General features: G+C 41.1%; 1 protein-coding gene across 1 annotated transcript in view; it reads right to left on the bottom strand.

The window, feature by feature from the left end:
* ern1 (endoplasmic reticulum to nucleus signaling 1) overlaps window positions 1–17529 on the bottom strand; it is an 85434-nt gene that overhangs the window by 26031 nt on the left and 41874 nt on the right. The window contains exons 6-12 of the mRNA XM_072558898.1: window positions 16941–17063; window positions 12395–12496; window positions 10354–10615; window positions 8858–8936; window positions 7873–8032; window positions 5165–5283; window positions 1883–2068 (exon numbers count right to left, since the gene is read on the bottom strand). Coding sequence (XP_072414999.1) covers window positions 1883–2068; window positions 5165–5283; window positions 7873–8032; window positions 8858–8936; window positions 10354–10615; window positions 12395–12496; window positions 16941–17063 — 1031 coding nt within the window. The remainder of the gene's footprint in view (window positions 1–1882; window positions 2069–5164; window positions 5284–7872; window positions 8033–8857; window positions 8937–10353; window positions 10616–12394; window positions 12497–16940; window positions 17064–17529) is intronic.

The raw sequence follows: 17529 nt of genomic DNA, 5'->3' as shown, positions 1-17529 counted from the left end.
TTGGTCAGACCACATTTTGAATATTTTGTTCCATTCTGGGCCCTTATTCAAGGAAGGCTGTTAAAGCCCAGGAGAGTGCACAAAGGAGAGTTACTAGAATGCTACCAGGAATGAGAAATTTTAAATACATGGAAATAAATAGTGGGCAAACTGATGGACAGGATAACATATACATGCACTCAGGAAAATAAGTTAATGCTTACTCCCCTTGTTGCAGAGAAGATTAAGAGGTGACTTTATTGAGGTGTTCAAAATTATTAGCAATTTTGGCAAAATAAAGAGGATATTTTGCTTCCACTAGTTAGTATGTCAGTAAATAGGGATCACAATTTCAAGACTGTCAGCAAGAGAGCTAGGACTAAGATAAGCAGAAACCTCTTTCTGCAGAGTTGTTGGGATTTGGAATGCGGTGTGTGGAAAAGTGGTGGAGGCAGATTCCACAGGAGGTTTCAAGAGAGAGCTGGATACATATTTGAAAGTGATGAATTGAGAGGGTTACAGACATAAGGCTGGATAGTGGAAATAGCTGGGTAGCTCTTTTAGGGGCAGGTACAGCCAGGAGGGTCAAATGGTCTCCTTTCGTACGTAATATTCTATGATTCCATAATAGTATGTTCCAGGATAGCGGTGCAGTGAGAGCAATGTGCCAGTCTGACCTGATGCAAAGGAAGTGGAATCCCTTGTGCTAATTACAGGTTCAGATGACTGACACAGCAGCAAGGGTGGGCACTGCTGCACGCAGGGATCAAACAGATGCCCACGTGGGAGTTGAAAGCTTCGGACTGCTCCAAACAGGTTTGCTCGTGCTGCTTCCAAGTAAGTAAAGAACCTACATTAAACAAAACGCTGCTCATATATTTCACAATTAAAAACAAATGCGATTCATTGAAACAATGAGCAAGAGGGAGCAAGTTTCATCATCAACCCAACCCTAGAGCAGAAGTGAAAGTGATAGAAGGTAAAGCACTGCAGATCCTTAAAATCTGAATTAAAACTAAGAAAACTGGCTGCTGGAATACCTTATTGCAGGTTGAGCAGCATCTGTGGAAAGAAACACAGCTCACACTTCAGGCCGAGCTGAGCTTTCATCAAGAACCGCTGAGCAGTGTTGCTGCTGATGCAGAACACCACAACAGAGTGAGTCTCATTGGGAAAATATACCAGCAGACATGCTTCAGCAATGAAGTTACTTCAACAAATAGCCTAATGATTAAGCAAATAAATAGGCTGCCTGGTGTGTAATGAATCACACCAAGCATCAGGATGGCAATCAATTCCTGCTTTGTATTGGTTTCAGTTGATGCTGCAGCCAGTGCATTACTTTGGGCTAACAGAACTCTGTCAGAACAGTTACACCAAACCGTTATTGGGAGAACATCCCTAAAATCCTGGATTGAGCTCAGCTGTGTAGCTCAAGAACACAAGACCCAAACATGCATGCTGAAGCAGCCCTTGGCCAAGAGCACCCCAGTGAACAACCAGCAGTGGGATTAGACACAGCAAATAACAGCCTGCAGCAGCTGAGACTGAACTCTGGAATTCCCTCCCAAACCCTTTGCACTAATGTTTCTTTAAGATGGTCTTTAAAACCTCTGAGCAACATTTAGCCTTCTTCCCTAATGTTGTTTTCTGGCTCAATGTCAAATCTGGTTTGATAATTACCTCAGAGATAACCTGGGATGCTAGGCCACATTTGCGGCACTGGCCAGTGAATAGATGGAAAGCTCTGTCAGAATTAAGATGTTAAGACAATAGATGCATTAAGTACCAATGAGAGCAAATGACTGAAGAATGCTGCCTTATCAAACACATCGGATCCCAACCAACTCCCCCATGCAATCATCCAACATTTTGGTTCACTGAAAACTTTGGTGGACATTACCTTAGGATAGGTGATAACAAAAGCAACCCATCCAGCCAGCAGAAAAGTGCTGAAGACAATCGTAGCCATGTCTTTCAACACAGAATCCACAGGAGCTTCGAGCTTGGGTTGCGATTTGCTGTATTTTTCTTTAAGGTCGTTAAGAATATCAAAATCTTCAGCAACTTCATCAATGTTTGGGAAACGCTGAAAGGAATTTTTTTAAAAAGATTAATGCACAGAAATTGATGTTTTCTTCAATCTGCACAAGCTCATTTTACTTGTTTCGTGCACATTTAAATACAACGCCCTCAGTCCCCCATTTACTCTCCACTTCTCATAGTTGTCCCTTTATCTGTTGTGTCTCAAATTAAATTCCTGAGCCTTTCTGTACTCAGAGGAATCCCTAGAACTATAACTCACTGCAAACTCATATTCAGCTTCACCGAAATGCAATGGACCTCAGGTGTTAGACTTGGAAGTAGGTGAGCACTTTGGTGATAGCGATCACAATTCTGTTATGTTACTTTAGTGATAGAAAGGGATAAGTATCCACTGGGCAAGAGTTACAGTTGGGAGAAAGGCAATTACGATGCGATTAGGCAAGATTTAGGAAGCATAGGATTGGGAAGGAAACTGCAGGGGATGGGCACATTAGAAATGTGGAGCTTATTCAAGGATAAGCTCCTGAGTGTCCTAGATAAGTATGTACCTGTCAGGCAGGGAGGAAGCTGTAGAGTGTGGGAGCCGTGGTTTACGAAGGAAGTGGGATCTCTGGTCAAGAGGAAGAAGGTGGCTTATGTTAGGATGAGATGTGAAGGCTCAGTTAGGGCATTTGAGGGTTAAAAGACCTAAAGAGAGAGCTCAGAAGAGCCAGGAGGAGACATGAGAAGTTGTTGGCGGATAGGATCAGGGTAAACCCTAAGGCTTTCTATAGGTATTTAAGGAATTAAAGAATGACAAAAGTAAGATTAGGGCCAATCAAGGATAGTAGTGGGAAGTTGTGTGCGGAGTCAGAGGAGATAGGGGAAGCACTAAATTAATATTTTTCGACAGTATTCACTCTAGAAAACGACAATGCTGTCGAGAAGAATACTGAGATACAGGCTACTAGACCAGGTGGGATTAAGGTTCACAAGGAAAAGGTATTAGACATCTTGCACAGTGCGAAAATAGATAGATCCCCTGGGTCGAACGGGATTTATCCTAGGATCCTCTGGGAAGCCAGGGAGGAGATTGCCAAGCCTTTGGTATTGATCTTTAAATCGTCACTGTCTATAGGAATAGTGCCAGAAGACTGGAGGATAGCAAATGTGGTTCCCCTGTTCGAGAAGGAGAGTAGAGACAACCCTGGTAATTATAGACCAGTGAGCCTTTCTTCAGTTGTTGGCAAAGTGTTGGAAAAGGTTATAAGAGATAGGATTTATAATCATCTAGAAAAGAATAATTTGATTAGGGATAGTCAGCACGGTTTTGTGAAGGGTAGGTCGTGCCTCACAAACCTTATTGAGTTCTTTGGTCATCTTCTCAAACAGGTAGACGAGAGTAAGGCATTCGATAAGGTCCCCCACAGTAGGCTATTGTACAAAATACAGAGGAGTGGGATTGTGGGAGATATAGCAGTTTGGATCAGTAATTGGCTCGCTGAAAGAAGACAGAGGGTGGTGGTTGATGGGAAATGTTCATCCTGGAGTCCAGTTACTAGTGGTGTACCACAAGGGGCGGTGTTGGGTCCACTGCTGTTTGTCATTTTTATAAGCGACCTGGATGAGGGCGTAGAAGGGTGGGTTAGTAAATTTGCATAGGACACTAAGGTCAGTGGAGTTGTGGATAGTGACGAAGGATGTTGTAGGCTACAGAGAGACATAGATAAGCTGCAGAGCTGGGTTGAGAGGTGGCAAATGGAGTTTAATGTGGATAAGTGTGAGGTGATTCACTTTGGTCGGAGTAGCCGGAATGCAAAGTACTAGGCTAATGGTAAGATTCTTGGTAGTGTAGGTGAGCAGAGAGATCTCCGTGTCCATGTACACAGATCCTTGAAAGTTGCCACCCAGGTTGACATGGTTGTTAAGAAGGTATACAGTGTTTTAGCTTTTATTAATAGAGGGATCGAGTTCCAGAACCATGAGATTATGCTGCAGCTGTACAAAACTCTGGTGCGGCCGCACTTGGAGTATTGTGTACAGTTCTGGTCACCGCATTACAAGAAGGATGTGGAAGCTTTGGAAAGGGTGCAAAGGAGATTTACTTGGATGTTGCCTGGTATGGAGGGAAGGTCTTACGAGGAAAGGCTGAGGGACTTGAGGTTGTTTTCATTGGAGAGAAGAAGGTTGAGAGGTGACTTAATAGAGACATAAGATAATCAGAGGGTTAGATAGGGTGGACAGGGAGAGCCTTTTTCCAAGTATGGTGACGGTGAGCACGATGGGGGATAGCTTTAAATTGAAGGGTGATAGATATAGGATAGATGTCAGAGGTAGTTTCTTTACTCAGAGAGTAGTGAGGGTATGGAATGCTTTGCCTGCAACAGTAGTAGATACGCCAACTTTAAGTACATTTAAGTCGTCATTGGACAAGCATATGGACTTACATGGAATAGTGTAGGTGGGATGGGCTTCAAATTGGTATGACAGGTCAACGCAACATCAAGGGCTGAAGGGCCTGTACTGCGCTGTAATGTTCTATGTTCTATACAGTAATACCTACAACATATGGGTCAATTTACATACAAGGACTCAAAACCTCCCTCCATCAACTAACGTCAGCCACTAGATAGAGCCTGAGCAATGTAAAGCAAAGGGGAGAATAATTTTTAAAAAGTATTATATGTCTTTAGTATTGAGTGCTGTATTGTATTTTGTAAGTTATTCTAGCTAGGAATGTAAACTTGAGTACATGGCTCTTATAGTATTTAAATTTACAATTTTTGTTAATCTCGGCATGAAAATGTCCCAAAGGAAGCCAACACTCTCTGGTTTAAACACTGATTCCTATGGGAACCAATGATTCACTTCAAAAGTTATTTACCCAATGCCATAATTTTCAAGAACACACCCAAAACTTTAAATGAGGCCCGTCTGCACATTGTTTAGGTAAGGATATTGTGAGATATGGAATAAAAGCAGGTAGGTGTAGATCAGCCTTGATTTAACTGAATGGTGCAGCAGGCTTGACAGACTGTATGGCTTCCTCTGCTTTCCATGCTACACATTTTAAAAACACATTTGCTTTTGGATCTCAAACACGGGTTTACAAGTCACAGAGTGTGTAACAGGAGAGAAAACACAATTGAGATATACATACATCTTCAAATATTTCATTCTGAGGGCTAGTAGCAATTACATCGTCTGGAATTTTCTGCACATTCTCAGGAAAATTATTAAGGATCTTGGTTTGTGCTGCTAGTGGCATTTCATGGTGCCCTGAAAATGATAAATCCACAGCTCAGCACAACTGAATTAGCAAATGACAGACATCAGGTTGCAACATAAGCAAGTTGTTCAGTCCTAAAGTAATCAAGAAGTTTGCAGATGCGTGCTCCATGATTCAAATGCATCGTCTTTTCAGGTGAGACAAAAACTGGCTGTGTGGCTGACAGTGAAGAGAGAAGCTGTAGACTATGAGGAGGTATCAATAAACTTGTCAGAAAACCAGCAAATGGAATTCAGCCCAAAAACGTGAGAGATGATACACTTGGGTAGGTCAAACAAAACAAAGTGATGCACAATAATTAATGGGACCATACAGAGAGTTGTACAGCACATGAAAGATTCTAGAGCGCACACCCATAAATCCCCAAAGGTAGAAGGACAAGTTGATAAAGTGGTTAAGGCAACACAGAATACTTCTTTTATTAACCAAAATATTGATTATAAGAGCAGGGAGGTTATGCTAGGACTATATATAATGCTAGTTAATGGCAAAACTTTAATACTGCATACAGTTCTGATCATCTCAGTATAAAAAGAATGTAATTTGCACTGGAGGGAGATTTATGAAGATGCTGCGAAGTCAGGAAAATTTGCAGCTAAGAGGAAGATTGGATCGGCTGGGGTTGTTTTCCTTGGAACACAGGAGACTGATGGAGAGATGTAAAAGGTTGTGAGGAGCTTGGATATTTTTGTCCTGGCAGAGGAGTCAGTGACCAAGATGAACTGAGTTAAAGTAATTCGCAGAAGATCTTTTCATCCTGACCTGGAAGGGCTATAGGACAGAAACTCTTAACACATTTATGAGGAATCTAGAACTGTACCAGGAGACCCATAATCTGCAAGGACACTGACCAAGTGTTGGAAAACGGAATCAGGTTGGCTGGTTCTTTTTCAGGCGGTGCAGACATTATCAACTGCATGGTCTCCTTCTGTCCAATACAATTTGCCACATTTTCTAAATATCTGAAGAGGAGGACGTGGAAGAGGACGATGAAGTGGCAAGTATGTGAATTGCTCCTTCGGAGGCCCAGTACACAGACAATGGATCGCATGGCATTCCATTACTGCAACCATCCTATGACTTTATGAACAGAGTACTTGCCCATATTACAGCGTTTCTACCACAAGCAGAAACTATTTACAACTTGCCCTATATTATTGTCACATCAAAACCACACAACATGTTACATGATCTCAGGAACAGTGAGGAATCTCTACTTTCTAATAATCCAGTACCACGTAAATCAGGACCAAGTTTGTTGGATAAGTTTTGTTAGCCCCAATTAAATCAGCTGCAGAACTTTTCTGACTTCATTAGTCATCACAGCAAAATCTAATAAACTGCCTTAAAAACAAATTAACATTCAAATAATATTAGCAATTGAATGGATTTTGCTTTATCTCTGGGTTATTTTTCTCTTGTACAGGGGGGATGGACAGCTTAGACTGTAGAAAGTTTCACTGTAATCACAGGATTTTCTTGCCCCTTGTGTTTGCCAGAGCTCCCCAATCATCAGGACATGTTACAAATGGGGTACAGTTCTTTTTCATCAACAATTTTACCACCACCACCACTATTTTACTCTCTAAATTGTTTTTCTTTCTCAAATACCACTGAGAAGCATTGTCTAATTAAAACAGTATGATCTTTGTGATATCAATTCAACTCAGCTGATAGGAGCTTCTTACAGCTTTTCACCCTTTCAGCATGTACATAGAGCCAGGTCCCAAACATGAAATGATGTTTTGCTGAAAGATCTGCATTACATTCACCCAGAGTAATCAACTCCACTTTTCCACAACTGAAAGATTTTGAAGCAAGTGATGTTGGAGTGAGTGGAGCGAGAGAGAGAGTAACTATTTCCTAAAACATCCTACCCTTAAGGTCATGGTCATTTTTAATATATTTTCCTTGTAATTTGTTATTTTAAGTCCATGCTTCGTCTTTTGTTTGTTGCACTGTGCAGTTCCTTTAGCATCAGCAGATGCTAAGATTACATGCATCGTAAAGGGCACAATGGTTCCTAATGCAGGCTAGAATATGGATTTAAGTGACTGTGTGGTTCCACATACCCAATGATTGTGATAAGTGCTTTTCTTGGCTAAAGTTATTTTCTGAACTGATGAACTGTTGCTTACTCCATCCACCCAAATGGAAGACTATATTCTTTTTGAAGATCTACAGACTTGAGGTAAATATAATTTTCATTTACATCAAATCTCAACAAGATTGCAGAGTTTTACTCATCCAGTCCACGTTGCTGCTTATCCTTCATGAACTGCAATTCCAATCCCAAGTACACATTTCCCTTTATGCCCCCAGTCATTCCCACATCCACTTATTCATTTGTTCTGGAAAGGCAAGGCACTGTGCAGGCAAGGCTTAGATAAAATTTTCATACTTTTTTTCAACACTGTTAAATACATTCCCTAAGAGCCCCCTACTGATACTCACATTCCTGGGGAATCCCTGCCAACACCCACATTCCCAGGTACCCCCTAGACTTTGCGCTGGTGTTTTGTTTACAGCTGGTTCACGCTGCCCACTAGGGGGCACTTCAACACCATAGTTACTCTTACCGATCAGAAACCACTGATTTCTCAGGTAATCAATTGTCTTCGAAACTCCTGGTGTGAACTTAACATCAATACTGGGGGTGGTGTCACACTCGCCACGATCAGAGATGGTAATACGTTCGGTTTTGGGACCTTCAAGTAATGGGAATGCACTGCCTCTTGGCTGTGAACACAAAACCCATACTATAGTTATTGGAATATGTTGTGATTACGTATAAAAATGCCTGTACCCTCTTGAATCCCAACACATTCTTCAAGCACCAAATGCAAGCACCTTGTATCCTCATTAGAGAGTCAAAAAAGGCCTTTCTAAACAAAGGAGTTAGAGTCACTTTAAAATTGTAAGAGGAAGGGAAGAAATACATAAATTGACCACACTATTTAATCCTAGACAAATAAAAAAATTAGGCAAACTGGAATTCATATTATATTGACAAAAGGAAGTGTTGTCTTTTCAAAATAAAGTACATTACTGTTGGTTTAGTTGGTTATAACAGTTAAGTATACAGGGTTAGTTTATGATTGAATTCCTAATCCCCATGAGTTAGCTGATCTCACCCAGAAAGAACAACATCAGGTGCACTGTGATTTTTTTCCACTGTATCGTGAAGGGGAAAGCAGTCACCCTGGATCTGCATCACACTGAATTTACAGGTAACAACCTCAGACATGGGGAAGTTAGGTGGATCGGGATTGGGCTCAATTGGAGTCATTCTCTGTTGGCCCAATATTTTGTGCTTGCTAATTATTCAGACAATATAAAAGAGAGACACCTGATTAAGGTAAAGGAGCCCAATCAAAACTGGTGCTTCCTGAAGAGGGAGATATTAGGTGAAAACATAACAATAGTTGATGGATCTAATATAACAATAAACACTGATTCCATTTTAAATAAAGTTACAAATCAACTTTGAATATTTTAAACTAAAGGATGAAATAGTTTGAGACATAATTTTGTAACGGGATAAATAAAACTTCAATTACCTACCACAACAGCCACTCCTTCATGCACTAGTGATGATGAGGCATACAAACTGGTCGAATACTTTCCAACGTACAAAGTTGGCCTAAGAATGAAGAATAAGATGTGAAGTTAAAGGCTAAAAGGGCCTCAGCAACACAGTCTATATTTACAGTATTTTGTTACCTTTATTGTTGAAGTATCCATAAGTCACATGGTGCTCCAAGGAAAAGCAAGCAGCTTGTTCTCTCTCTCACTGCTAATTACTGAAACAGTTAGAGGGAAGGGCTGACCATTAAATTTCACTATACTAGTAATCTGAAACTCAAGAATAATTGTGGGACACCAACCGTTGACCCCTGAAACAGGCTGCTGATTCGGTGCTACAAGTATTCACAATACAGAGGCAAATCATCCAATCCAACAGATTCATACCACAGTTTATGCTCCAAACGTGCCTCTTCCTGGCCTCTCTTCATTTATCCCCATCAGCATATTCTTTTATTTATTTGTACCTGAAATGGCTTATCCGACTTTGTTTAATACCTATTGAGTAACTAATACACACCTCTAATTGTCAAACCATGAAACTAAAAATGCTGTGCTTCTATTAATCAACGAATTGCCTTCTGGAACACATAGACCATTACTGTAATTGACCATCATTCTTTTCCAACAGTGTTCGGAGATTAGCAAATAGTTGTTTTCTGCTACTGTTTTTTGAAGGAGGAATGTTGGTCAGGGTATCAGGTGAGGTCTCTGCACTTCCAGATTTTAAACAAAATCAGGGAGTGGCCACTAGTCCCTTGTTTCTGTGCTAGTTCTTTAAAAGAGCATTTTCCCATTGTTTGGAATATTTTGCTTTTCAAGTACATGAGCCAAATTAACATGTGAAGTAGCTTCCAAAGTTAAATTAGCTACGGATCACGGAGACCTGATCATTCTTGACACTAGATTTTATACTCAATCATCACTTACATCTAGCTCGCTCACACACATTGCAACATTCACAATGGGAAATACTCCCTGTTGAATTAGTTAGCATGGAGTTCCCAAGGCAAAGTGAATGCTGCTCATCATCCAAACCTAATTCTGTCAGCTCTCAACAAGTTTCCAGATGCAGTGTTTCACAGAAGCAGCAAAGCAGCATATTATCTTAGTAAAGGGGAAGTTTTCACCTTTTGCCTCACTGGAACCCTGTTCACTCCCAAGCATTTGATCACAAGGCAGTACTGATGCCATGTTTAATATAGGCACACTGTTGCAGCAGGAAGTAGTAAGAAAAAGGAAGGTTCCCAGTACAAAGGATGGGCAAGAATGGGAAGGAAATGTGTTAGAATTACAGAACAATGAAAGTGCATTCTTTTAAAGGACTATTTAAGGTTGCATCCAAGATAACGGTTATCTCTTTCAGCACAATGTGTTCCAGATTAATGCTTATTTGGTTACCACATTGGATTACTGATCAGTTCTATACTGCTCTGCAGCACCTACTAGCTTAACAAAAACAAAACTGCACTTACATTAGCTTTTGTTTGGTCTCTGCCTCTTTAGGGAAAGGATATTTCCACTTGGTGATCCGGCCCACCTCTCCAGACATAAATGTGAGGTAGCGGAGTGTTTCAATGCCCACATTTGTGTGCATCACTTTCCTCAGTCCTTCCCGCTGCCAGATGTACATTGCCACCACCGGTGATGCATAATTCTGTATCCACAGAATGTCACCTGATTCATTATCTACTGTCACAACCAGCCCATCTCCATTCGACACAAAGTGGAGCATTTCTGCAAGGAGATGGTGAGAAACGTTACATTAAAACATTACATCAAGGCACAGTGGCAGCATGTTCAGCTGCTACTAATGGTGCGATTAGGTACGGCTACTCAGAATCATGTTTCACCACCCACTTCCATAGTAAAAATATTTCAAGCTCTCCCATGCTGCTTTCCCCCAGTGGCCCTTCCTTCCTACTTCCGGAAAAATTGACTTCTGAGAGCAGCTCATTAAGGAGCTCTGCAGGCAGTGGCAGTGAAGGAATTGTCAGTTGCAGGGTGTGGCTGCCTAGTGGTTTATACGACTGAACAGGCAACTGAGGAAGTGGCTGTGCCAACCCCTCCGACACAAACCAAAAAACTAAATTCAATAAATTTAGTAATTTGTGAGCTACCACCAGAAAAACAGCTATCAAAATAACTGTTTTTTAAAAAACATAGTACCCAAGAGGCTCACAATGTCCTTTGAGGTCCCTCAGAGCTGTTGTCATGTTCATAAAAATTTATTTTAAAAAAGTTAAACATGCACATCCAAATAATATGCTAATTTAGTTACTCAAAAAGGTAACTACTGGAGCTTGGTCTATATGAAAGTAGCAAAGGTCGTACATTCAATTACTCCTGCATTTTTTCAATAGATTCTTCCTTATATTTTGCCGCCTTTGGGGCAGCACAGTGGCTCACTGGTTAGCACTGCTGCCTCACAGCACCAGGGTCCCAGGTTCGATTCCAGCCTCAGGCGACTGTCTGTGTGGAGTTTGCACATTCTCCCAGCGTTTGCATGGGTTTCCTCCGGGTGCTCTGGTTTCCTCCCACAGTCCAAACGATGTGCAGGTCAGGTGAATTGGCCATATGAAATCGCCCATAGTGTTAGGTGCATTAGTCAGAGGGAAATGGGTCTGGGTGGGTTACTCTTCAGAGGGTTGGTGTGGACTTGTTGGGATGAAGGGCCTGTTTCCACATGTAGGGAATCTAATCTAATCTCATTTACTCGTACCTTTGCCAACTTTGGAGGTACTGATGTTGGACTGGGGTGTACAACAGTTTAATTGTGTCCTCCACAACTACCTGATGAAGGAGCGTCGCTCCAAAAGCTAGTGTGCTTCCAATTAAACTGTTGGACTATAACCTGGTGCTGTGTGATTTTTAACTCTGCCAACTTTACAAGAGTTCACCTTGCATTCTCGGATCTCCTTGCGACAATGCTAGCAATTCACTTTAATGGGGTGAATGCCAACATGAACGGTGGTACCATTAAGCTTTTCCACATTGTGCACACTCAATTTAAATTACATACGTTTTCCTGTATACTTGGACAATGTTATCAGATATGCTGACCCTGGTAATGTCCTCGAACAACCTGAACCTCATAATCCTTGCTCATGGGTATTGAGCAAACATTGTATTTCTGCCTCCGCTCTTTGGAGAGCTGAGGGCTACCCTTGGTATGTTGCTGCTTTTCCTCACTGTCAAATTATTCCAATGCCCACAAGGCTCTTTAGACAACTTGGACTGGGTGAGGATTCTGGTCTTGTCAATATAGCTCCCAGCCAATGGGCAAATGACTAAAAATTATCAAAAGAAACAATAACTTATCCAAACTGCTCAGTGATATTTCAATTAGTTCTGCTTCTCAGTAAAATAGTCAAGTTAGGTACAATTTGACACAGAAGTGACCAAGTGACTAAATTACCACCTATTGCTGCTGGCAGGTGAAGATTTCAAAATGTACAGCAGCTGCCTCTGCAGAAGCAGCAGAACGAGCAATTATTCAAGTCAAACCATTCTTACTGTATTCAGTGTCCTCATCGGGTAAGGTGGCAGAGTAATCAAAGTAGGTGGCATTCCATCGCAGCTCCCGGTTCTTGGTGTCATACATAGTAATTGTGTATTCTGTCAACAAAAGAGCACATCAGCACAAAGGAGCCATTTGAAACCCAGGCACAAGCAGCACTCCAAAAACTACTGCTTCCAAATAAACCTGTTGGACTATAACCTGGTGTTGTGTGATTTTGAAGTTTAACCAGGTCTTTATAACCAGAATTCTACGTTAACCAAGATTACCCTGCATTCTGACCAGATCTATGGTAATCTTTCATTGACACAGGCTTGAGCCAACTGAAAAGTGCCAGTACAAAATATAAGGACACATTCCCGATGAAGGTTTTATGTCCAAAATATCGACTCTCCTTCTCCTTGGATGCTGCGTGACCTGCTATACTTTTCCAGTACTACACTTTTTGATTCAAAGTACCTTCTGCCATGCCATGGTCCCAATTTCAAAACCCCTTTTTAGACCCTAAGATATAGGAGCAGGGTTAGGTCATTCCGCCCATCGAGTCTGCTCCACCATTCGATCATAACCGAGATGTTTCTCAACCCCATTCTCTTACCTTCTCCCCGTAACCCTTACTCCCCTTACTAATCAAGGGCCTATCTCTGTCATAAATACACACAAGGACTTGACCTCAACAGTCCTCTGTCCTAAAGTAGTTCTACAGGTTAACCACTCTTTAATATGAATATTTTTCATCAGTATTCACACAGGAAAAAGACAATATTGTCAAAGAGAATGCTGAGATACAGGCTACTAGATTACACTAGACCAGATTGAGGTTCATAAGGAGGAGTTATTTATTTTCACACTTTGCAGAATTGTTAAGTTCCCTGGGCCAGATGGCACTTATCCTAGGATTCTCTGGGATGCTAGGGAGTAGACTGCAGAGCCTTTGTTTTTGATTTTCATGCCAGAAGTCTGGAGGATAGCAAATGTCACCCCCTTGTTCAAGAAGCAGAGTAGAGACAACCCTGGTAATTATAAGCCAGTGAGCCTTACTTTGATTGTGGGTAAAGTGTTGGATAGGATTATAAGAGATAGGATTTATAATCATCTAGAAAGGAATAATTTGGTTAGGGATAGCCAACACGGTTTTGTAAAGGGTAGGTCGTGCCTCCCTTACGGAGTTCTTTAAAAAGGTGACCAAACAAGTGGATGGGTGTAAAGCAGTTGATGTGGTGTACATGGATTTCAGTACAGTGTTTGATAAGGTTCCCCATGGTAGGCTATTGCAGAAAATACAGAGGCATGGGATTGAGGGTGATTTAGTGGTTTGGATCAGAAATTGGCTAGCTGAAAGACGACAGAAGGTGGTAGTTGAGGGGAAATGCTCACCCTGGAGTTCAGTTACTAGTGGTGTACCACAAGGATCTGTTTTGGGGCCACTGCTGCTTGCCGTCATTTTTATAAATGACCTGTACAAGGGCATAGAAGGACGGGTTAGTAAATTTGCGGATGACACTAAAGGTCGGTGGAGTTGTAGACAGTGCGGAAGGATGTTGCAGGCTACAAAGGGATATAGATAAGCTGCAGAGCTGGGCTGAGAGGTGGCAAATGGAGTTTAATGCAAAAAAGTGTGAGGTGATTCACTTTGGAAGGAGTAACAGGAATACAGAGTATTGGCTAATGGTAAGGTTCTTGGTAGCGTGGATGAGCAGAGAGATCTCGGTGTCCATGTACATAGATCCCTGAAAGTTGCCACCCAGGTTGATAGGGTTGTTAAGAAGATGTAAGGTGTGTTAACTTACATTGGCAGAGGGATTGACTTTCGGAACCAGGAGGTTATGCTGCAGCTGTACAAAATTCTGGTGCAGCCATACTTGGAGTATTGCATACAGTTCTGGTCGCCGCATTATAGGAAGGACATGGAAGCATTGGAAAGGTTGCAGAGGAGATTTACTCGGACTTTGCCTGATATGATAAGGCTTTATGAGGGAAGGCTGAAGGACTTGAGGCTGTTTTTGTTCGAAAGAAGAAGGTTAAGAGGTGACTTAAGAGACATACAAAATAATCAGATGGTTAGATAGGGTGAACAGTGAAAGCCTTTTTCTTCGGATGGTGATGGCGAGCACAATGGGCCATAGTTTTAAACTGAGGAGTGATTAGACGTAGGACAGATGTCAGTGGTAGGTGCTTTACTCAGAGTAGTAGGTCGTGGAATGTCTGCCTGCAACCCTAGTGGACTCGCCAACTTTAAGGACATTTAAATGGTCATTGGATAAACATATGGATGAAAATGGAATAGTGTAGGATAGATAGGTTTCAGATTAGTTTCACAGGCCAGCGCAACATCAAGGGATGAAGGCCCTGTACTGCACTATTTTTCTATGTTCCAATTGAAGAAATTCCTCCTTATGATTCTAAAGGGTACTTCCTTCACTTGGAGGCTGTGTCTTTGGATCCTAGTCTCTCCTACTAATTACTGGAAACATCATCTCCATGTCTACTTTAACCAGGCTTTTCAGTGTTCTATAAGTTTTAATCAGATCCCCTCCCCACATCCTTCTAAACTCCATCAAATACAGACCCCGAGTCCTCAACTGCTCCTTGTATGACAAGCCTTTCATCCCCAGGATTACACTTGTAAAGCCCCTCTGGATCCCCTCCAATGCCAGCACATTCTTCCTTAGATACAGGGCCCAAAACTGCTCACAATATTCCAAATGGGGTCTGACCAGACGCTCAGCAGAACATCTCTGCTCTTTTATTTAAACCTTTTTGAAATGAATATTAACATAGCATTAGCCTTTCTGTCTTCCAACTAAACCTACAATGTTGACCTTAAGAGAATCCTGAACTAGGAACCAAGGCCTGTTGTGCGTGTCCCTTCTTCCCCATTTGCCTCACATAACAGTCACCTTTTCTCATTTATTTCTTTCCTCCCCTCAAGCTTCTATTCCTTGGTCTTAGCTATCCTCCTGCACTACTCCTAAATGGCTAACATTCAGAATGAACTGTGACAGGGAGTTTTGATACCTCTTCGATTCCAAGTTTAAGGTTGCTTAGCACACTACAACCCTGTGGATAGGATTCTTGGTTTATTCTCTCCTCCAACACTCAGATGCTGGATGCCAGTTAGGATGCATCTGCCTCTACCCTATTCTCAAATCAGTTAAATCTAGTTTCAACAGGCTCGGCCTGTTTGAAGAGGCTCTGCAGCTGGAGAATCTTGTTGAGCCACTGTGGGGAGCCAGAGTCCATCACATGAAGCACAATTAGACCAAAACAAATTAAAACAAGATGACATTTAAACCAAAGAGGATCTTATGATACTGTGGTAGTGTCTGACCTCTGGGCCAGAAGGTTTAGATGAACATTTCACCTGCTGCAGAAGTTTGTCATTACATAACCAAGCAAGTTAATTAAAACAGCTACACTCAAGTTACTGCAAAGTAGTGCAGTCCTCATCTGCTGCCACTCCAACACATACATAAGACTTCATTTCTGAAGCATCTTTATATCAATTTAAAAATTAATATGTTAAATCGATTGATACTTGATTTCTAAACCTTTACCCAGAGTTCGCTAGGTCAGTTGCACTACTCAGATGGTCAATCTCTTCTAAAAAGGGAAGAATGAATGAAAACCAATGAAAAATATCTGAAATGGAATCTTACCAGCAGTGACTATCTACAGGACTGAATGTGAGGAAGAAATAAGGAAGGAAATTTACTCCCAAATTTTTCTCTTTTTTAATTCCCTACAAACTTATTTTTGTGATTAAAAACAGTCTCTAAACATTTCTATTGATATCCCTGTATCCTTTAGTTTACATTATAGATTTTAGCTTTAATGAGGGAACTTGACCTCGGTATTTTGCCACTAAAAAAAAACCCAAAACTTGTTTTCTCCAATTGACACTGTCGTTAATGAGCCACCTGAAAGAGACAGAACATTTCCTGGATTTATGTCCTTTTTCATATTGGGTACTCTACCACACTATGGCCCCTGCTCTGGCTGATCCGAGTCACTGGTCCTCCATGCTAGCCTCTGCTAGCCTCCATGCTAGCCCCAACTGACTAATCTTTCTGCTACTATTGTCGGAGAGTTGAAGCAAAGTCACAATACAAAAACAACTGATAGCTCCCATTGCAGAAACATAACTCAACTGGAGAGTCCCAAGACAGTGACTATCATCTCCCAAACCAGAGTTAGAAAACACTCCCATAGACCCAACGAGACCAAACAAATCAGGAAACAAATCCGAATAGCAGACAATCACTTGTGCCAGTAAATCTTAGATTGTCCCCATCTGGCTGAAGACAGGTGAAAAACATACAAAAATGGATGTAGTTGGTGAACGTGATCAGGATGTGATGGAATTTATGAAAAATAATTTTGTTTCTGGAACTTCACATATTTAAATTTAGCTCTGCAATCAACATTTTACCCCTCAATACATGTTAAGTCAAAAGAGTAAAACAAATTTATTCACAGAAAAAGGAGAACTATTCTTTTTATTATATTCTGATTTTTAAGCAGGAGGCATACACACTATACCTGTGCGTCCAAGGTATAGGAGGGGTGTTGACGGACACATGCTTTCTGCAAACGAAGCTGTTAATGTCTGCTGCTTTACACCTGTCATTGGGTCCACAACATACCAGATATCCTGCTTCTTTCCTGATGGAACACAAAATAAAATGATCTTACAATAAGTTGTTACCATGTCATTTAGAAGCTACCAATGCAATCATGAGGTGGTACACCAGGTGCCTTCAGATACATCATAGCTTGATTCAAACTTTCCTTTCTTGTACTTCCAAGTATAAAGGTCTCTGAACCAGCTGGGTGAAATAATATGTTTCTATAAATAATAACCCCTTAAGGAGCACCTATAATATAGTTATTTCCCATCAGTTTATATTCAAATTACAAATTAAAGCAACCTGTAACCCCTTATCTGCAAGGGATAATTTAAGTTGCTGATGGTAACCACAAAAGTACTATAGAGAATATGATCTTGAACTTAATCTCAAGATTTGCAACCCACTTAAATAATTCTACAAAGAATGGATTGTACCTGTACTAATCAGATATTCAGCTATTTAAAGATCAGTAATTAATTTGCCAAGACAAGGGCTTTCTG

The sequence above is a fragment of the Chiloscyllium punctatum genome, chromosome 39 (genome assembly GCF_047496795.1).
Source record: "Chiloscyllium punctatum isolate Juve2018m chromosome 39, sChiPun1.3, whole genome shotgun sequence".
NCBI classification, from domain to species: domain Eukaryota; kingdom Metazoa; phylum Chordata; class Chondrichthyes; order Orectolobiformes; family Hemiscylliidae; genus Chiloscyllium; species Chiloscyllium punctatum.
Note: the sequence above shows the minus strand (reverse complement) of the source record. Positions and strands in the feature narration are given on the sequence as shown.